The sequence below is a fragment of the Vidua chalybeata genome, chromosome 1 (genome assembly GCF_026979565.1).
Source record: "Vidua chalybeata isolate OUT-0048 chromosome 1, bVidCha1 merged haplotype, whole genome shotgun sequence".
Lineage (NCBI taxonomy): Eukaryota > Metazoa > Chordata > Aves > Passeriformes > Viduidae > Vidua > Vidua chalybeata.
In genome coordinates, this window is record NC_071530.1 from 16,188,593 (window position 1) to 16,210,565 (window position 21,973).

A 21,973-nucleotide genomic window follows, 5' to 3' on the forward strand; every position below is an offset into this window, starting at 1 on the left:
AGGGGAGCCACAGCGCTCCCATCAGCCGGTGCTGCATCCTCAAGGGAGACGGCTGCAGGCTGTGGTATGTGGCTAGCAACTATTGACTTCTTTTTCCGTGCATGGAAGGGTAAGTAACCTTAATTAAAAACATGAAGCCCACAGTTTGTATCACATTCACGATGTTAAACAAGCTCTTGAAATAGAAACACTGTTTTCATTTAAGCTTTCCAACTGTGATCTATGTAATAAAATATGGAGGGGGCGGGCGTGTGTGAGATTTACATGTGATGATTTGGGAGATCTCACTGCTTTGGATGCTTGTGAGGCACCGCAGTGCCAACTGCTCCTGCCACTGCCACACGACGTTTGGTAATGCCTGCCCCACACACACTTTTGTTTTGTTCCAGAACTACTTTCCAAATGGTGATTTCTGCCCTCAGCTCTTGCTGCTGTGACTTATTCTGGGTGTGGGTATGGGATCTGCCAGGCCCTCAGTGACCTGCTGCCCTGCCCAGCTCTGGACAGGCAGGCAGGTGAGCAGTGTACATTCCCACCACTCCTGGGGACCACACATGTCCTTCAGGACAGCCACATACCCTGCAAGTGCAATGATTCTCCATGCCCATAACCAAGCAGCACCAACATCATTGCACACAGGGAAGGAATATTCTTGCCTTCCCAGATCCTCCTGAGTCACCACACAGGGAATGAGCATGCATTCCACCACAGTGGACAGGCAGAAGAAAGTCTCTTCCAAGGGCACTTGCTCAGTACCCTGCCAGTGCATGGATTGCCCCTTCTCCAGAGCCTGCCTCAGCCTGCAGGGCCCACAGAAACATCTGCACCTCCCCTCAGGCTCCGGGGACCAGAACCTGTACCTGACCTAGCAGAGAAATCACCCCTACCATGCTAGAGGGGTTTGGAGAGGGTAGTGGGAGATTAGAGAGCAAACAATTGTCTGAGACTGCAAACGACTGAAATCACCTTCCCATGGGAGCTTGATTTTGGTCAAATCTGTCACTTTCTAAGACTCCTTTTGCTGTGACATAATTTTAACAATGCTTCCCATATCATAAACAGTTCATCTGGGCATGGCAATGATCAGAGACGCATGTTTTGCATGAAGCTCCTAATCAGCATGTTAGCTCAGTCTAACAAGAGGCATTTGTCCCACACTGCTCCCCTATGCCTGCTTCTCCTCCAGTGGTTCCTGTATGCTCTGGCCAAGTCATGTCCTGAGGGGCAGCCTTACCAGGGCTTTGCCCAAAAGTCTGTGGAAGTGCAGGATGCACAGCCTACACAGGAGCACTCGCATGGTTATTTACATTTTTAGACCATCTGTTTTCTCAGCAGGGGACTGGCAGCAAGTTGTTCGTGTCTTTTCCTGCCACTCTGGGGACAGTAATTTTTCTCCCTGGACATTGGGGTGTCTCCAATGCATTGCCCTTCCCCAGCCTCTTCCCTGCTTCCCATCAGCAAATGGAGAAATTACAATCGGGTCGGTGAATCCCGAGGCTAAGCTGCCCCTCTTCCAGGAACCCTTTCCCCAGTGCCTGTGACTATGTGACGTAACCGATAGCGTCCGTGACGTCACGCACCCGTAACGGCGGGGTGCGGGGATGGGGGTGAGCCCCAGCAAGGACCCCAGGCGGCTGAGCCCCGGGGGCGGGGGTCTTCGGACCGCAGCATGTTGTCCCCTCTGTCCCCACCGCTCCAGCGCCAAGCCAGCGGAGAATCGCGTACCCTTCTGCGGTGGCCTCTGCAGCCCAGGAAAACGGGAGGGAACGAGGCCCGACTGATGGTAGAGGGCGGGGGGATACAAGTGGTAGCGGTATGCAGACTCAGGTACTTTGGGGCCACGCTTGCGGGGACAAGGACGGGGACAGAGAGGTGCCATGGCGAGCGTGGAGTCGCGGCTGGTGCCCGCACGAGGGATCCGCGCCGCGCACGTCCCGCCGGGCCCGCAGGCGCAGACGGCTGCTCCCGTTCACCCGCGGCGGTCAAATAACGTCTGAATTACATCCTTGTAAATATTGACTGTGGCCATCTTCTTCGTTTCTGCGCACAGAAAACCAAAACGTTGAGCTCGGCGGGGCCGGGCCGCTGCTCCGCAGGACTGCGGGAGTGCAGCGGGTGTGGAGCGGCGGGGCCGGGGGAACAGGGGCACATCCGTGGGAGCGGGCCGGGGGCGCCCGCAGACATCGCCGGTAACTGAGCATCGTGTCTCTGCGGGAGCGCGCCAGCCGCGCCGAGGATGCTAAAGGCAGCGGGCTGTTTCCCGGCTTGGACTGCGGGCTAATTTATAACCCTTGGGCTTGTAGGGGGGGGGACACATGACTCACAAGAGAAAACGGGAAAGCGTGGTGGGAGATGGTTCCTGGCATGGCATCATTAAACACCGGTGTTAATGAGTGGCACGAGGCTGTGGCTACGCCTCGCGCCCCCGACGGGGGTCTCTCCTGCGGTCAGCGTGACACCAGCCGGTGTCCTCAGCCGCCTTCCCCGGGAGGTTCCCCCATACAGACAGTGAACTGCCCAGCCGTGCACTGCCGTACCCTTAGATGCCCCTGGCCGGACTCCTACCGCCCCTCCAGGCAGCGCCCCTCGACGCCGCTCTGCCCGGGCGGAGCCCGTGCCCTGGCTGGGGCTGCCGGGGTCCCCTGGCCGCCGGTGGCTCCCGCCGGGGATGGGGAGCGGCAGTCCCGACAGTTTGAGTGGCTGCGCGGCGGCTGTGCCTCCGGGCGCCGGCTCTGCGCATTTGGTGGTCGTTAAAAACAATTTGTTTCCCTCCCCGTTTGGGGAGGGGGAAGGGGAAAATCATTCCGGGGGAGGGGAAGGGAGGAAAAGGGAAGGGAAAAGGGGGGAAAAAAGGAGTGAGAGAGAGAGCAAGCGAGACAGAAACACCAAAGCCGATAGAAAACCCGCGCGACGAACTATTGCGACACAGAGCGAAGAGCGCGGCGAAGGCTGGCGGCGAGGTGCGAGCGGGAGCGGGCCGGGCCGTGGGAGCGGGCCGGGCGAAGGAAGCGGACCGGGGTTGGGTGGGGGGGCCGTGACAGCGGGCCGGGCCGTGGGAGGGGCGGGCTGCCTCCCCCCCCGTGGGTGGGCAGGCGGCGCCCGGTGCCTCCGCGCTGCCCCCCCGCCGGTCACGCCGGGCGGGTCTCGGCGGTTCGGCGCGGCTGCCCGGTGACCGCTGCCGCCTCCCCGCAGCGCACAGCGAGCCCCCGCACCTCGGAGCCGGCGGCCAGCACGACGGCGGCCCCCAGCCCCCCACCATGAACACCATCGTCTTCAGCAAGCTCAGCGGCCAGGTGCTTTTCGAGGAGGACGCCAAGGAGCGGGAGCGGAGCGGCCGGTCCTACGTGGGGGTGGTGGAGGGCCCACACCACGCCGAGGTGCTGCTCCCCGACAGCCCGTCCATCAAGGAGAGCCTCAGCCTGCGCAACCGGCGGACGGGGTATGCCGTGCGCTCGTCTCCGCGCCGCGCACCGGCTTCGGGGCGGCCCTGACTGCGCTGCCGGCGCTCCCGGCCGCCGCGTCGCTGATTTGGGGTTGCGAGATGGGTTTCTAACTGGGTCTGTGCCCGCGGCCCCGGGTTCGTATTTTCTGGGATTCTCATTCCACAGCTACGGTGGGAAATTCCGGCAATAGGTGATGCAGGGGCGTCCGATTGGGCTGGAATGTACCAGACAGCATGACCTCCCTCTCTGCCTCCGAACAGAAACAAACCGGCAACACCGGGGCTCCACCGGCTTGTTCGGGCGCTTCATCTAATTAAAGTCTCCAAAACGGAGGCGCCAGGCGGGACGTGTGAGACCTGGGGGACGGGGCGGCGGCGCGGCCGATCCCCGCCGGTAGTGCCGTGGCAGCGGGGCTGAGGCGGGCGGGCACCGCGCGGCCCCGGCACTTGTTCCGCTGTCCCCGCGGGGTCGCAGCGCGCCGAGCGAACGCGGGGGCAGGAGCTGGGTTGACAGTGCGTTCCTAGGGATGGGATTTAGAACGGACTAGCGCGATGCCAGTCGGGGGCTGGATAACACGATATTAAGATCGGGTTTGCTAAAACGGCAGCTGAGGCTAAGCCGCCCGAAGCCGGTTTTTTTTGGGGGGGAGGGGGTTTAGTTTCTTGGTTTTTTGGGGATCAGGGTTTTTTTTTTGATGCTGGAACAGGTGAACTAGAAGGTGATGAGAGGACGAGCGAGCTCTGTGTTGACAGCCGTAGCTCGGAGGGTTGAACTGGCGTGCGCTGACCAGACATTTCGGGTCAGCGTTACAAAGTAAGATCGAGGAGCACAGTCAGGCGGCTGCGAAACCGAGGAGTCCGGGGGAGCTGCTTATACTGACCAATTTCCACCTTAGTGATTGCATCAGCTCGCAGTTTTACCGGCGGTGCTGGCCGAAAGGACGCAGGTGTGTGTCACCGGAATGTTGTTGCAGCCGATCGCGGCGGAGCGGGGCTGCCGCGGGAGCCCCGGGGAGGCAGCGGCGCGGCCCGGCCCAGCCCGGCCCCGTGGCGCCCCCTGCCGCCGGCGCCCAGCGCCGCCCGGAGCCCCCTCCGCCCCGCGCGGCGCTGCCGCCGGCCCCGGCCCGCCTCTGGGCTTTCCTTAGGATTCCTCCGATTTTGTTCACTCACTTTTCATTGTAGGTCTTTATTTACAAAGGGACACCTTTTTTTTTTTTTTTTTTTTTTTTTTTTTTTTTTTTTTTTTTTTTTTTTTTTCCCGGAACCCGGGTTTCGTTCCCCCGGCATACGCTGTTACTCGGCAGGCGCGGGGCTTTGCGGGCTGCCTCGCGTCGCTGCCGGCGAGTGGCATGCCGGAGTGGCATGCCGGCTCCTCCAGGAGCACCGCTCGCCACCGGCTCCGAGGGGGGGAAATGATCCAGGAGCTGCTCGGTACCGCGGGTATCTCTTGAGTATCAGCGGGAAATAAACCCGGGCGGGGGAATCAGGCCGGGCTGGCCCCGGGGTAACGCGCACCGCAGCTGCGGGATGCGCGGCCGGCCGTGCGAGGTGCGGCCTGGCCGCGCTGGAAAGCCCCTCGGTAGACAGACCGACCACACTCCGGTCAGGTGCCGAGCACTGTAAACATCGGGACACTCTCACCGGCAGAGCCCTGGCCCCGCTGAAATCCCCGCGGGGCCGCCGCCCGGGCCCGCAACATTGCCACGGCCATTCACCAGCTCTGAGTCCGCTCGCCCAGACCCCCCCACGGGGAGTTCGGGGAGCTGGTGGCATCACCTTCTCTTGAGCAGTCCTCCGGGCCGAGGGTTGCGGCTGTGGAAAGTGCCCGAACACCCCGCGAGGACCGGGCTCGGCTTCTCCGGGCAGGGCACAGCCCGGGGCTGGGCATCCCCCGAGCTGGGTCCCCCCTCGGACGGGGCGCATCTGCCGCAGCCGCGCTGGGGAGCCGGGGCCAGGTGGGGGAGCGGGCAGGGCCCGGGGCCAGGCGGGGGAGCGGGCAGGTGTCCGGCCGCTCCGGTCCTCAGCGCCCCTTCTCCGCGGCAGGGCGCGGCAGAGCGGCGGGAAGGTGCGGCACAAGCGGCAGGCGCTGCAGGACATGGCGCGGCCGCTCAAGCAGTGGCTCTACAAGCACCGCGACAACCCATACCCCACCAAGACGGAGAAGATTCTGCTTGCCCTCGGCTCCCAGATGACCCTGGTGCAGGTAAGGAAGGGAACCAACCCCTTACCCCCACCTCTAACAGCCGCTCCAAGGGGTTTCATGGACAGGAGGGATGGGGACAGCGTCTGCCAAAGTTCCTCTGTGAGCTGAGCAAAGGACAGCGCTGGGTATCGGGGAGCATCGGTGCAGGCAGCAAGACCAGGGGTCCTGTGCACATCCTTCTTCCACTCTCCCCTGGGCTCCCCCACCCCAGCAGGACTGTCTCAAGCAAGAATTACCACATCTTAGCTATCGTGGCTGGAGAAGTGCTAAAGACAATCGGCAAAAAGTGTGTGCATGCACTCCTAGGAATAGATGCCCTCATCCTTTCATCTCATTCGTAAATACAATGAAAATATTTTTGCTTAGTCTTTAAAAATTCTCAAGTAAAAAATATCAGTCATGGGAGAATTCAGCACAGAATAGAAATTGTTGAGGAGATTTCAGGGACCTACTCTTCTTCCCTTTTGAAAAGGGGGTAGGATGGAAACTGTTCTATTGTTCTGATAATAATTGTCATCACCTGTTGCACAGGCATCAGTGTTACCATACACGCTGTGTGCAGTGGCTCAGCACACACAGTCTTGCAGGAATTATCATTGTAATATAGTTAGACACGGGGAGTAATTGTTTTGTTCTCAGGTAATTCTCCCCTGAAGTGACTGGCAGTTTTCTTGCTGTAAGAGGCATAAATTCTGCTGCAAATGTTTATAAATCACACTTCTTTGTTCTCTTTGCCATCTGGTGCTCTACTGAAATATGTGGTTAAATGCTATCAGTTGCTGGGTGATGCTATCTCAGGTCTGGATGCTGCAAAGATTTATGCATTGTGAATAATCTAATTTCCTTACTGCAAGCTACTGCTAGGTGCGTAAAATGAAACCCATGTGTTTGCAGGATTGGGTCCTCATCACTCTGCCTAACACATTATGTGTCACTTTGCAAAGGACACAAAGAGATCAAAGTAACCTAAAGTATTAGAAAGAAACAGGTGGTAATTCAGCTTTATTATTTTGAGGGCCCCTTCAAAAAAAAACTCTGCTATGAACTTCAATTCTAGTAATGGCAAAATGGGAAATTTTACACTTCAGTACCTCACTATGAAACTATTGCACTAGGAAAAACACTATAGCTTTGACAAAAATAATATTAATGTCTCAGAAAATGCCAGATATAACTGGAAGATATAGTTAAAATAACTTGTCTTGCTTTTAAAAAATATACATGAAAGGTTTAAACTATGATTGCATAAACACTATCCCTTCAATGGCACAATTCAATAGGAGTATTTTATTGGAGTATGGCTCTTAGAATACCCCTGTATTTTTACATGAGATTTAAAACATATATTCAGAATATGTGCTGGGACACTTTCACATTAATGACATCTTGAGGAGTTCTGCTGTTCTTTTAAAAATGCCTTGGAATGAACAGAGAAGGGAGAAAAACTGGTGGGTTTTTGCAGGATTTCTCTCGTGGCAGCTTTGATAAATCCTTATGGGGATAGGAAGTGTTAGCCTTTATAAAAGCATCAAGTGAGCCATGGCCACTTCTCCACAGAGTTTTATGATCTACGTAAAGTGTAGAGTAAAATTAAAAAGAATCAGGGAGGGCTGCATTTAGCTCTGTTAGACCCCTGTGACTCTAGTGGATTTACGCTGAAGCTGAATTTGACCAGTTTTGTTTCTATGAACGGTAATATTTGAAAGAACTGTGCAAACAGGCATATCTATCTTCATTTACAGAAGCACAACATCAAAGAGAAATCCCAGGTGTTTTTTTCATCTTTTTTGTGCAATGCTCTTTTAATCCAGGAATTTGATAGCATCTGTATGAGATGTAAATACATATGTCTGGCACCAGCAGTACTTCCTGAGCCACAAAGAGCTAAACAGCACACACCCTACACCTACTTTTTGGATGTTCAGAAAGAGCAAGATTGTAATTCAGTTCAAAATTTTTGTTCTCTTAAGAGTGAGAGAGAGCATGCCAGGGTGTGGTCTCAGTCACACTGGGTACATCTGAAATAGCTTTCTTGAAGGCTGAGCTTTTTCAGACAAGCCGTATAACCAAGAGCAGGTTTGGGACTGGGCTGTGGGTCTGTTGGAAAGCTTCTGTCCCAGGAGGGGCATTTTGCAAAAGCATCAACCAGGGTTGCCTATAAATTGTTTTTCTGATCTAGTAATATTGTTGGACATCATTGGAGAGCCAGGAATCAGTGTATGATGTTTCCTCTGGGTTAAACGCCTTCACATTTGCTGACCTGTCTCATATTTCCTACGCTTTTTACATTTCTCAGTGTTGTACCATGGTGTTTGCTCCCACACCTTTCCCCTCCTGTGGAGGCTGTTGTCTGCTGACAGCTGCTACCTCTTCCCTGCATCCCTCATGTGCTGACACCTTGTTGTCACAAGCCATAGGAAAGTCAAAAGATACTGTTGAATATCCCTTTGAGTTTCTGAGTTTCTGTCAAAATCCCATTTAGGGAATGAATGGTTAGAATGTCTTTTTGTTTTTCACCTGACTGGCGACCTTGGAAAAGGTCTTCAGCAGCTGCCTGGAAGATGATGGTGGTCACAGTAATACTGATCATACAGATGTGACTTTCCTCCCTGTGCTTTTTCTTCATTTAATGAACCTTATTCCAGTATGTACCATCTATCCGAAGGACCTTTTTTCAGGACTATGGCATAGATAAAACCAATTCTTCCGTGAGACAAAAAGGTGAACATCCAGCCCTGTTTTTTTACTTTTGTTATTAGGACAAACTAATGACATGCTAATGACTAATAACTTTTGTATCTGCATGTCAAATCTTCCACAACTTTATTTTCATTAATTTTTCTATTACTGAGTTGGCTGATTTTAAATTAATTTGTTCTACTATACTAATACTTTAGCCTACCCCACTGTTCTTGGGTGCAGTGGGACAGCGAGGGGCCTATTCCAGATGCATGTCCGACTGCAGTGCTGAAGAAAAATCAGACTCTTTCAAGGAGGTAGGATTTTGCAGGAAACATAAATCATCTTGTTTCTTAAGTAGTAGCAGCAAAACCTGGGGCAAATTCTGGGCTGCCTTACTACTGTGCAGGCCAACAAGGTCTTTGGGAGTCCTCAAGGCAAATGTTATTGCAGATTTCAGTCCAACAGTCCAAAGTTTTCTACTTCCACAACTGCCAAAGCAGGAAACCAAAAAAGCAATATAGTTTGAAAAGGCATTTTATATTTTACTCCAATTAGATTCCAATTCAGAATCCAATAACTTGTCCTATTAATATGCTACATTTTCATTTGTATTATTACCACACTGTTTGATTTATTTTATTTTAAATTTTAGTTTAGATGTTCTTGTGAAATAAAAAAGAAAAATGGCAGTATATTTCTTCCAGAAAGAAATATGAATGTGTGTATTGTTGGAAAGAAGGTTTTTCAATACAAAGATTTGTATATTAGTCATGTGCTGCTATGGATTTAATAATATTCAGATTTATAAAGGCATATCTGGATTACTGGAGGAGGAGAATCACTTGATGTCTGTTCCCTTTCTGAAAGTTTGGCCGCTGTTAAGCACTGAAGCAGAACAAATTACAATAAAATTGGAGATGTGTCTTCAGAAGTAAAGCCAGAGGGTCAATATTTCATGATGCTGATATAAGTACCTGATGCTCTTAGAGAACGACTGAACCGCTGTAAAAAAATGAATGCTGGAAAGCACATCTATTATCGTTCCCCTTGGGTTTTGTCTTTTTACTTCTCAAAGAACTACAGGATTGTTACTTTACAAGAATAGTGAGTTTCATCCTTTGTTTTTTCAAGATACTTACTTCTTGGGAGGTTTATGTGACAAAGATTTTCCCACTGGCTTATATCTAAATTTTTTGTTGGTTTTTTTTATTATTTTTGGAGATCACAGTAGCACATCTTGGGACCATGGGAAAGGTTGGATGTTTTGGCTGCTTTGGTTGTTTCTTTTTGTAATGGTTTAGGTAAGTGTGGTGCAAACTGGCACTCTTGAGTGGGACCTACAGCAGTGGACAGTCAGGTTTTTAAAGACCACATGGATAGACAGTGTAACATTTGGGGCTGGGCTGAAATGAGTGGTAAAACTGATGTTGTGCTGGAAGGAGACAGGTGGTGGCTGGAGGTTAGGGCGAGTGTGCTGACTGGTACAGCTCGTGGCCATGCAGCCTGTTCCAGTTCACACACCTGGAGCTTGTCCAAAACTGAAGAGTGAGAGAGGTGTTGACTCTCATGATGCCTTAGAAATCAGGATTTTCCAGCAACATGCACCAGTGCCCAAAAGCTGGAAAGCAGCTAGAGAATACCACATCATAGATTAAGCCTAAAAATCTCTTAAATGGATTTGACTAACTTCCCTTTCTTCCAAGGCTTTAATGGGCCTTGTTTTAATTGCATTTGGGATAAGAGTTTCTAGAGTGAATTTGCCTCTTCATGCTTTAGTTAAAGGTTTATCTTCTGAAAGCTGACTTGAGGTTCTTTCAGAAGGATAGAGTCATTTAGGTTGGAAAAGGCCTTCATAATAATTGAACCCAGCACTGGCAGGTCCACTGCTAAACCATGTCTGTAAGCACCCGGTCTACATTTCTTTTAAATACCTCCAGGGACAGTGCCTCAACCATGGTAACTTTCACTGGGCAGCCTGTTCTAATGCCTGGCAATCCTTTCTGTAAAGAAATTTTTCCTGATATCCAATCTAAACCTCCCCTGATTTAATTTGAGGCCATTTCCTCTTGTCCTATCACTTGTCACTTGGAAGAACAGACTGACCCCCCACCTACAGCCTCCTTTCAGGTAGTTGTAAAGAGCAATAAGATCTTCCTTGAGCCTCCTTTACTCCAGGCTAAACCCCTCCAACTCCCTAAGCTGCTCCTCATCAGACTTGTGCTCCCTTTCCCCAACTCTGTTGTCATTCCCTGGACTCTATCCAGCACCTCAGTGTTTTTCCTGAATTGAGGGGCCCAGAACTGGATCCAGCACTCAAGTTGTAGCCTCACCAGTGCTAAGCACAAGGGTGCAATCAGTGCCCTGGTCCTGCTGGCCACATGTTATGGTCCGGTTCTTAAAATTGTTAGAAATGCCTCTGCCTGAATTAAGATGCAAACCAGACCATATGCCAAAGGATTCCAGTCTCTGACACCACACCTATTGCTGATCCAGGCCAGGATGCCATTGGCTTTCTTGGTCACCTGGACACTCACTGGCTCATGTTCAGGTGATGTCAACCAGCACCCTTGGATCCTTTTCCAGCAGGCATCTTTCCATTCACTTCTCCCAGCCTGTAGCACTGCAGGGGTTGTTGTGACCCAGGGGCAGGCACTTGTCCCTGTTGAACCTCATACCACTGGCCTTGGCCCATGGATCCAGCCTGTCCAGATCCCTTGTGGAGCCTTCCTGCCCTCCAGCAGATCAACACTCCCACCCAATTTGGTATCTCTGCAAACTGACTGAGGGTGCCCTTGATCTCCTCATCCAGATTAATGATAAAGCTATGAAACATAACTGGCTCTCAATACCAAGCCCTGGGGAACACCACTGGTGACCGGTGACCAGCTGGATGTAGCTCCATTCACCAACACTCACTGGGTTCAGCCATCCCAACAGTTTTTTGCCCAGCAAAGAGCACACCCATCCAAGTCATGGACAGCCAGTTTCTCCAGGAGATGCTGTGGGAAATATTGTCACAGGTTTTACCGATGTCCAGGTAGACACATCCACAGCCTTTCCCTCATCTATTAAGTGGGTCAGACTGTAATAAATGCAGATCAGGTTGGTCAAGCAGAACTTGCCTTTCACAAGTCTTTGCTGGCTGGGCCTGATCCCCTGATTGTCTTGTATGTGTTGTGTGATGGCACTTAAAATCATGTGCTCCATAAAAAGCAGGAAGACAAGGTGCAATATATTTATCTCATTATGAAATAATGATCAAATACTACTATTCCTTTCTTTCATAGCAGAAGACTTAAAATATGAATCATCTTTTCATATTGATATGCAGAAAGCAAAGCAATGGCATGGGAAGAATGAGCCCAAAATAAACCAACAGTACCATGCAGAAATCACTCCTGCTAAATTTAATTGCTTTTATGTATGAATCACACTAATACTACCCTATCTTTTCTGTAAATGGCACTTCACTGATGAAAAATTTCAATGTGTAATAAAATGAAGTACAATGAAATCTTTCTTGTGAGAGGTTGGAAAGCTGTCAGTTTGGTAAAATGCTACAGTAACTGCAATCCTGTTGATTGGGACCATGGATTGATCGATCTCTGCTGTTAAATACTTGATTTCAGAATTACACTGTCATGCAGCAGGTGACTGCTGCTTCAGCTGAGCAGTCTGGAGTGACTTCACTAACAGCATTAGAAAGTGCATGGATTCCAGCCTACCCCATCTCATTTACTGTAAAAATTACCGTGTTAATATGATAATTACAAGCAAGTAGCCTCAGAAGAGAATGAAAATTACTTTGCCAGCTACAGTTTTGGTTTTCTAACCTGTCATAGTAAACGACATGGCTTGTAAAGTTATGTGTTTGCCATGTGAGCACTGATCCAGCACTCACCGTGTTTTCAGTGGAACCCTGTTTCATGTAAATGTGATTTTAAGTAAAATCAAAGTGACAGGCATAAGGCACCACTGCTAAGTTCTAGCTGGGACTCTGAACTGAAGCTTTGCTTTTTCTTTAGGCACATAGTGTTTATTTTTCTCATAATCACTTTTGAAGAGATTATTGATCCAGAATAATTAGAAAGATACCTCTGTGTGATTTATACAGTAACCTTAGCTACAACAGACAGATGACAAAATTAGGGCGAAAATCCAATGCTAAGGTCTGCAGTTTGGCTCTCTATTAAATGGGGTAGCATGTATTGATAAAACATGTATGAACTTGCTTTGCAGGTTGATATAAATTAGATGATGTGATCGTTCCCAGGTCAGAATATGACGACAGTAGTCTGGCTTTCTCTTTGTGCATGTTCACAACACAAAGATGTGAACAGGGCTGTAGGCTGCTAACATTCTTTACAGTCTACTTTGCAAATGTTCTACTCTGCCTCCTTCTTGCAGAGGTCATGTCAAAATGCACCTTCTCCTGCCAGCATTAAATAAATTTTTACACCTTACTTATCACTAAGCAAATATCATTAGAATGTAGGTCACGTGCCTCTGCTCTTGCTCATAGTAAAGATAGGGTTGTCAGTATTTTCTCTTTACTATCTTTTTGAGTTGCAGTAGAATCAAGGCCAGCATTTTCTCAGGTGTGCTTTCATGAAAAGTCACTGCAAGTACATGCATCCTATTTGGTGGTTTAATTAGCACTGCTGGCACTGAAGGGTAGTCTGTGCCTTTTTGCTCATTCAGTGCCTAAAACACTGTGAAATACTTGTGTTTGAGCCTGACTTTGTAATGAGCCTATATGCTAGAGAGATACTAACGTATCCATTTTGCTAAGTCAAACTCTAGGAAATGCTCTGCAGTTGGGAAGACAAAGCAGACTATTGTTTAGTAGTCACCTTGTGAAGAATTGCATCTTTACTGTTTTTTAAGCTGTCCACAACAAAAAGAGTTTGTAAAATCAGCTTCTCTGTAGAGCAAATGTTTGATTTCTGCAGTGAGTCAAAGTACATTGTTCTCTTTGTAAGACTTTCCTGATGCCCAGAGCCTGTCAAGACTAAGAGTTCTGTTAAAGTGCGAGGGAGAATTTGGGATTTTATATATACAAATTTAGAATGTCTTTTTCTGTTCAATAGCCTTATTGTAGCCTATATAAATATCAAAGGAAATTCCTGAATATTAGATATTTAATTTAGGAAGTTGTAATATATTGAAGGTTCATATTAAAAGTTCAGGGTTTTATCTTTAAAATAAAATTAAAAAAAAAACAACAACTGTTATTTGGGGCACCTTAATTGAAACCTTGTGATAATGTGGTTTTGCTAACACTTGGGAAGGGTGGGAAGCCTGAAATTGCCTTCCTGTATGAGATTCCTGCTCTGCTCAGTGGTAATTTCTTGGACTTCTGTTCCTATTTCTCTTGTTTGTGGTACCCTTGAAGCATATATAAAACTCTTGAGGGCTCTATGGATTAATTTATTTGCCTGATTTTCAGGGGAAGCTAATGCACACGTTTGTATTCAGGTATCAAACTGGTTTGCCAATGCAAGACGTCGCCTGAAGAACACTGTCAGGCAGCCAGATCTGAGCTGGGCTTTACGAATAAAACTGTACAACAAATATGTTCAGGGAAATGCTGAGCGACTCAGCGTGAGCAGCGATGACTCATGCTCGGAAGGTTTGTTGATGCTATTTTATTGATTTTAAACTGATTAAAATATATTTAGAAAGTATTAGATACTTTAAATTAGCTCTAATTTTTAATCGCAAATACCCTCAGTGGCTCTGCCTTTATTGTTTTTGTGAATTAGGTGCCTCTTTTGGCTCCCAACTACTAGGCAGCCTTGCAAAGCAGGATTGTCTAAGTTGTTCAAGGTGGCAATCTGGCTGCGTGTTATTATATTTCATTGTTGCTAGAATGATAATTTTTTGTTCATTGCATTCTACAAGCCTATTCCTTTAGTGTGCATTAAAGGAAAAAAATGATTACACTTGTTGGTATGAAGAAATGAGAAATCACTTGACTGTTACTTTCCTTTGTGGAAGGGCTATAGCAATATACATCATTAAAGGGTTGATTAGTGGGGCATCTTAGATGGTAAACTGAATATTACTGTTATTTATTTGATGTATTTTGCTAGCAGCTGTTTTCCATAAAGGATGTACTGGAATTCTCTTTCTTACTCAAATTAACAAAAGCAGGATGTTTTTTTAAAGTACACTGTATTTTAATAGAATTTTTGTATTAATTCTGTCTGTGAGTGCTTTTTTTAGACGGTTGTGACATGGAGATACAATGACAGGAACAAATCCTACAGAACGTTGTCAGAAATCTGTATGTGAATTTTTAGAAGAGTATGTCTCAGTTTGTACTCAATTTCAAATATCTTTGTTCCAGTTTCAGTCTGTACTCACATTTCTTGAAAAATGTGGGAATGTACTCGCATTTCTACTCACTTCCCTTGAAAAGATTGCTTGCAGAACAATTAAAAGGGTACAGTTTAAGCAAATGTACCTAAATATTCTGTGGTATTGAGGCAAACCAAATTTCAAGTTATGATAGTAAGAATTTAGCCTATTCACACAGCTTTTTAAATGCTTATCATTGAGCTAGGGCACTTTCCATTTTTTTTCTACCTGTCTTGTGTTATTCATGAACAAATTAGACTCAAAGACTTTTCTATAGCTAATTAATTTAGAATACCTGGAACATCTGAGAATCATGGGAACTACTATGAGCAATGTGTGAACAGAAGAAAATGAAAATCAGTGTCTAATGCTGAAGTTACTGTCTAGTTTTAGTTATATTTATCACAATTCAAAACATGGAGAGAAAGTCTCATGTTAAATATTAAGTACTCAGTGTATTACTGTATCTTTGTTCTTTTTTTTTCAGATGGAGAAAATCCTCCGAGAAACCATATGAATGAAGGGGCATATAACAAACCAGTTCATCACACTGTGATTAAAACTGAAAGTTCAGTAATAAAAACAGGAGTGAGACCAGAAGCAAGTACCAATGAGGATTATGTGTCACCCCCCAAATACAAAAGCAGCTTACTGAATCGTTACCTAAATGACTCGTTGAGACACGTCATGGCTACTAATGCAGCTATGATGGAAAAAACAAGGCAAAGGAATCATTCTGGTTCATTTAGTTCCAATGAATTTGAGGAAGAACTGGTGTCTCCATCATCATCAGAGACAGAAGGCAATTTTGTCTATCGGACAGGTAAGGGATATTTTTCTGCATGATTTCTATTACAGACATTTTCAGTAGACAGTGGCTCCTGGAACAAGTGTCACCCGATTGTGCTTTTTTTGAGACTTCTGTCCATCCTCTCATATCACAGTGGGTAATTCCTGTCCATCTTCTTGCATGAGAGTGGATTACTCCTGTCCATCCTCTCTTATCAGGGTGGATAAATCCTGTACATCCTTTCATTTTCTGGAGAAGTTCTACCTGCAGTATTACTGTTAAGTGCTGTTAATGACCACTAACGAAGCTGGTTTGCTTTTCAAATGGAGCAATGGGGATAATTTTTGAAATGACACTTAGAGGCCACTTTTTGTCAGCACTAAGACGAGCCAAAGGAAGGAGAAACTCTTCCGTATTCTGTTACAATAAGGGAGGACTAGAGGAGGACTGAAGTTCTCCTTGGCCACAGCTGGGAGGAGGAAGAGGGCTTTGAAATTTCAAGGTGGCTGTTTGTGACACTTACATGTGTCATATGCCCTTCAGTGGAGTGCATGTTAACACCTTCCCCTGTTGAACAGCACCTTTTCTGTCCTCAGAGTGCCTTGTCCAGTATGTGACCCTTTGGTGCTCATGCATCTCTTAGGAATACAGGCAAGAAGAATTACAGGCATTAGTGAAGACTAATTTCTGCATCACTCTCCTGAGCTAAGGGGCCACAGACTTGGCCATTAAATACCTTGTCTTGCTGTTTTTTGAAGGGTTACACATAGTTTATTATTGTAATCTTATCAATAAAAACATACAAGCATGTTGAATGTCATCCACTATGTTACCAGTCAGAGCAAGGCATATGGGACCGTCTGGTTCATGCCAGTAAATTGCTGTAAATCAGGGCAAGATCAGGATTTGCTTAAGTCCCCATGAGTCAGGGGATGCTGGAAGGCTCCTCTTGTGAAACTTCTTCTGTATTTCTTTGAGACATAAGGTGAAAAAAATTTCATTTTGAAAAATATGAAGTTTTGCACTCCAGTCTCTGAAGGTCTCCACCAGTGTCTCAGGGTTTCAACTCATTGCAGCAGCCCCTAGCGTTGTTCTGGGCCTTTCTTGGCAGGTTATTCTGCCAGGGACCACCCTGAGGGCAGCATCACTTCAGGGATGGATATTGCTGAAAGGTACTGGATGATTTTGCTGTAAAGTTAATACAGGTTTACAGGTTTACATTGTGTACTGGCTTCCCCTTGGCTTCCTTGGCAGGCAGGTTCAGGTGCCTTTGCAACTTCTCCAGTTTGCAGCCTTTGCTCTCTCTTTTCTGGCACATTTCCTGTGTGTTTGGTTTTTTTTTTTTGTTGTTGTTTTGTTTTGTTTTGTTTTGGGGTTTTTTTGGTTTTTTTTTTTGTTTTGTTTTGATTTGGTTTGGTTTTTTTTTGGTTGTTTTTTTTTTTTTTTTGTCCATGTGGAGGGGCCACAAGGCTGAATTCTATTGGTGGGGATTAGGAGGATGTTTGTGTGTGCAGGTTGTTGGGAATGACCAGAGAACGAGTGGGGGCCCTGTAGGGAAATGGAGTCTCGTGGGAAGAAAGAATAGTGCCTGCTCAGTTAGTAAGTTTCAAAATAAACTCTCTCTGTTAATTTTTTTTCCCTGAACATACCAAATGCATTTGGCCTGCATTACAAGTATATTGTTTGCCAAGCTTTATTTTTAAGTGAAAAGTTACTCAAGAGCATATGCAGAAGCTCAGATATGTAAACTTCTGGTTTTCTGTGCTTTATACCATAACCTAAAAATGGATGCAATGACTTTTTAAAATTTATAATAAATTTGCTACTGGATTATGTTCTTCTTGACAAATTTCAAGCTGCACTGAAAAATATGGTCATTAATGTGAAGGCTGAGGGAAGCACACTGCAACTGTGTAAATTCACCAGCTGTGCTGGAATGACTAAAAACTAGTATAATTGTCCTTAATATTCTTAAGTGACATTCCTGGAACTCCTCTTGAGATTGTATTTAAGTCAGTTCCTAAATATCTTCCTTAACATTTTCACTTCTTTTGAGAACAGACCAGCAGCTCTTAGGATATAGTTTTATTCTTTTTGCACTTCAAAAGCAGTATATAGGAAGAAAAAAAAGATCATATATATATACACATGATATACATATGATATATATATATATATATATATATATATATATACACATGACTTTTTTGCTATATCATTGCTACATATGTGTGAACATTCAGGAAATACAGGTACAAATGGGCTTTTTTCAGTTACAAGATTACAGTCCCATTAATGATTTTCTGATGTTACACATGCAGGAATTAAACTTTTCATGAAGAAAGCATATATTTTCAAGGTATTGTCCGTTTATGAAACTTACCTTCAAATAGACGAAATTATCCACATTGTTAGATAGGGAGAGATAAATAAGGATGATATGCTTTTTAAATGTTTTTTCTTTGTTATTTGAATACCTGGGTTGCCAGTTCTTAGTGCAGTATGGTACCAGACCTGTATCTGTGTTTTCAAAAATAGTTCTAATACATTTTGGTTAAGCAAATAACAGGGTATGGCTGACTTTACCACTCTTACCCTCCTGAAAGTGGCAAGTGTATTTTTAAGTGAGATATCACCACTTACAAGGAGTTCCACACTGCAATTTTTTGTAGCACAAAACAGCTAATTTTTAACACAAAGGAGCTGTTGCAGGATTGTCAAGTCCCTACTAGACGTTTTAATTTACGAAGACATTTTAAGCAGCATTTCAAAAAGCACAGAGTGAAAGCTGATTGATGTTTTATTTTTGAGAAATGTTTGGCAAGGTCGTTGTGCCTGTGAGGACGGGAAGTCACTGGAGTTTAAACTAATTCTCTATTGTGCTTCCCTGGAAAAGTAACTTTCATGAGTAAGAAAGCTTACTCGCCCTGTCTGGTTCTGATTAGGGGCTGGACCCTGATTTCAGGTACATCAGTGTGTCTGGAGCTGCTTTGTGTGCCCAGCGCCCGGGGTCAGTGTGGCCACGTGTGTCTCAACAGCCTGCGCCAAATTAACGGCGTATGAGTGCAGTGTCCAATAACAAAAACAAGAAATTGCAGTTTAAAGTTTATAAGGAAAACGGGTTGTAGAGGTTCCCATTTCAGTCATTAACATGCTTATAAACACGGGACCATATGCTACTCCGGCTTCATGCAACAGGGAAATCCCACATAAAGATCAAGGACAGGCTGTATAACTGACGGTCGGCAGAGCAGCCTCGTTTTATACCTCCACGCAATTATCGTGAGCTCATGGGAAGCAGTTTCGGTGCTGGGGCAGGAGCAGCAAGCCCTGAGTCGGAGCCCTCGCAGGTGCAGTGCCCACGCTGCCATTCCCCAGCCCCAGGGAGCCAGGGAGCTGCTGCGGGAGGTGGCACGGGCCGGCAGTGCAGGCAGCCGGGGAAGAGAGCAGCCGTCACGGGTGTGGCACAGGCTTCCCTAAGCCTTTCTGTCGTAAGCTGATATGTGTATAACAGGACATACACAAGTGTGTTCACTTAAAGCAGAAAAATTTCAGATCAATCCTAATGCAGGTATAATATGTAAGTATAGATAATTGGTCAAATATGCATCTTAAACTGATGACTGAAAGGCTTGGTTCAGTGTTTTTGTTTAGTTAAAAAGCCGTGTTGGAGAACTGGTTTTCACTAACTGCTTGGCATGCAGTCACTCACAGCGGGTTCTCTGTGTGACAGGAATAAGTGAAAGCAGACTTGTCTACCCATATTTGTTGTACAAATGCATGCAGAAATAACAGTCTTGACGGCAACAAGCACTCCAGAAATCTATAAGGAAAAGATCTAATGTTTGTAGTGAAGCTGAATATAAATCTAAAGAGGCAATGTCAGTCTTTGGTTTACGGATCACTAAAATGCTGACTTTTCTGTAATCAAGCTGCAGTGCTCCCTGAATACCCTATTGTCAGTCACCTGCAGAAACAAAATGTTCTGCATCGTTGTAGCACAAGGAAATGAAAAATTCCCATCTTTCTGGGATATTGTTACCTAGTGAAGGAAAGAAAAAATTAAAACAAGAGCAAAAGAGATTAAATGGTAGGACAGGGAGTCCTTTCTCTGTAGGTAGATTTTTCATTGATTTCATTTATATGTTACTTAGCACAGTAGAAAAGCCAGAACAAATAAAAACAGTGAAGAAACTCAAGACTTGCAGGCCAGGAAAAGAGGATGGTTTTAAACAAGCTCTTGAACGACTGGCTGATTTTTGAAGATGTTTGATCTCTATTTTTAGACATTCATACTCAGAAGTGCGCTCTGTTTCTGATGTTTTCATTACTACTGACTTTTTCTTTCCTCTCGCCTTCCTTTCTTTCTTTCCTTTGGATCTTGCAAAGTTGGTGATTTATAAAGCACTATCCTGGGTCATTTATTGCAGCACACTGAGCACCTCTGATGAGACCCTTGGCACTCTGCAGGATCAGGCCCACATTCCTACAGAGCACTTAAATATAAGGGTGTAGCCATGCACAGAAGTACTGTAGAGAGACACAAACTGCAGAACAGTGCTGTGATTTTGTGTGGTCCTTGCCAACTTTTCCTCGCAATTTAACATTTTTAGAAATTAACATGTAATTTAAAAATAAGCCATAAAATTTGAAAGCATAATATGAACACAATGGAACCTGTTTTCAGAAACAACTCAAGGGACCTACAAAAACTGCTCACAGCAGTGACTTTTTGCAAGTTGGATCTAAATAGTGCTGGAGACCTTGGGGATACTTTGAAGTAAATGGTAACCTGGGAGAGCTGAAGGAGGTCTTTTTTGCAGATCCTAATGTCATCCAGAAGTGAAATGTAAAAGGTGAATGTCAAGTACAGTATTAAATACACACAGAGCATAACTGCAATTTGAAGGTTACACAGTTAAGATCGTATTTCTGCAGGAATTTTATTATTACATGACCTGATTCGTCAACTAAAATAGCATGGAATTGAGAATTGAGGAGAAGATTGTGTTTAATTTACTGTTCTGTTGATTTTTCTAAAGAAAGAATAAAAGGAAACGGCTTTACTGCACAGGAAGCATCAGATTTAATATACCAGATGTGATAGCCCAAACCTGAGAACTTTAAAGATCCCACCCGTTCCCTGCTAGTTTGGTTCACTTATTGCATTTCTTTCAGTTCAAACACCAAAAATCAAATAAGCTGGTTTTTTAGTTCTCTTTAGTTTCTTGATTTCTCAGTGCCTGAGCTGCAATGGGAATGTGTCCGTATTTTCTCCACATGACCCCAAAAAATGGTGCTTCATCAAAACTGAATCTTTTTTGTGGGAAGGTGTCAGTTCCAACCTCTCTCAAGTAGGAGAATGGAGGAAGAGAGCACTGGGTGGGCTGGGAACAGCAACAGCTGGGGGCAGAGCACTGTCCCAAAAGCCTGGGCACCCAGGAACTGCCAGCCAGCAAGGAAGAGCTTTGCCTGGAGCCAGCCCTGCTGAGAGGGGAAGCAGCACTCCGAGCAGAGCAGTTTTCCTGTGCCACTTCTCTCCACTCCATTCTTTTATTGGAAAAGAGAGCATTTGTTTTCTCACAGGTGCTGGATGCAAACACTGTGCATTCTTGGTTTATCTGTTTGTTTTCAGATGCAAAAGGTTATGAATGTTTAAGGCTTTTTTTCCTGTTTAAACCCAAAATATGAAAGATTCCAGAGATCCGCCTCTGTGCAGATAAGATGTGCTTCAAATAGCAGCATATTTGTGCAGCATATTTCTATAATTCAGGTATAATTGCTGTGGAGACCCCACAGAGCAGAGGCGGACTGCGGGCACGTCTTCTGGTTTTGCTTCTGTTGATGTCATGGCAAATTTTCCACATGCTTCAGTAAAAACTGTCTTGAGCCAGTTGTTGGCTGCAGAGGATTTTCTTCAAATCAGCTTGCCTCAGAGCAGCACGTGTCAGGACTCCTGACAGCTTTATCATTGTAGGCAATGGGATGTTCCTGCATGAATGATTTGAAATGGAAAAGATTACAACATTTGACCAAAAAAGCAGAGAAGACACCAAAAAATTCAGGGCACCAGCCATGTTTCCATGGCCACAGGTTGTTGCTGCCTGTGCTGGTACAGCATGCTTCCCTTTGTTTCTCCAAGGCCATTAATATTTTCCCAATAAAATATTCACAGCACTGGCCAAAAAGCATCAGATCCCTGTGCTTGCCCAAGACCCCGCTCAGACACAGCAGGAAAAATGTGGTACTGTCACCAATCTCTGACAACTATATGTTTTAATACTCCTCTTTAGAGTTAGTCAATGCTCCAGGCCTCAGCAAGGGCTGTTCTCTGGCAAGCCTTAGACTTTACTCATTTAGTAAAGGTGTTTTCAAAGAGAAAAAAATATTTATCCCCGTTTTCCCATTGTTCTGAATGTCTTCAGAATTATGCTTGGTTTTAAAACCTGGGGCCAGCCAAAATGTGAATGTTTCAGGAAATTATGTACATGGA

General features: G+C 45.8%; 1 protein-coding gene across 2 annotated transcripts in view; it reads left to right on the forward strand.

Annotated features, from left to right (window-relative positions):
• Positions 1 to 2,894: 2,894 nt before the first annotated feature.
• Positions 2,895 to 21,973, forward strand: part of MKX (mohawk homeobox) — a 48,743-nt gene continuing 29,664 nt past the window's right edge. For both annotated transcript variants that reach the window (XM_053966208.1, XM_053966217.1), the window contains exons 1-5: positions 2,895 to 2,960; positions 3,193 to 3,439; positions 5,486 to 5,645; positions 13,806 to 13,959; positions 15,178 to 15,513. In XM_053966208.1, coding sequence (XP_053822183.1) covers positions 3,258 to 3,439; positions 5,486 to 5,645; positions 13,806 to 13,959; positions 15,178 to 15,513 — 832 coding nt within the window. In that variant the 5' untranslated portion in view covers positions 2,895 to 2,960; positions 3,193 to 3,257. The remainder of the gene's footprint in view (positions 2,961 to 3,192; positions 3,440 to 5,485; positions 5,646 to 13,805; positions 13,960 to 15,177; positions 15,514 to 21,973) is intronic.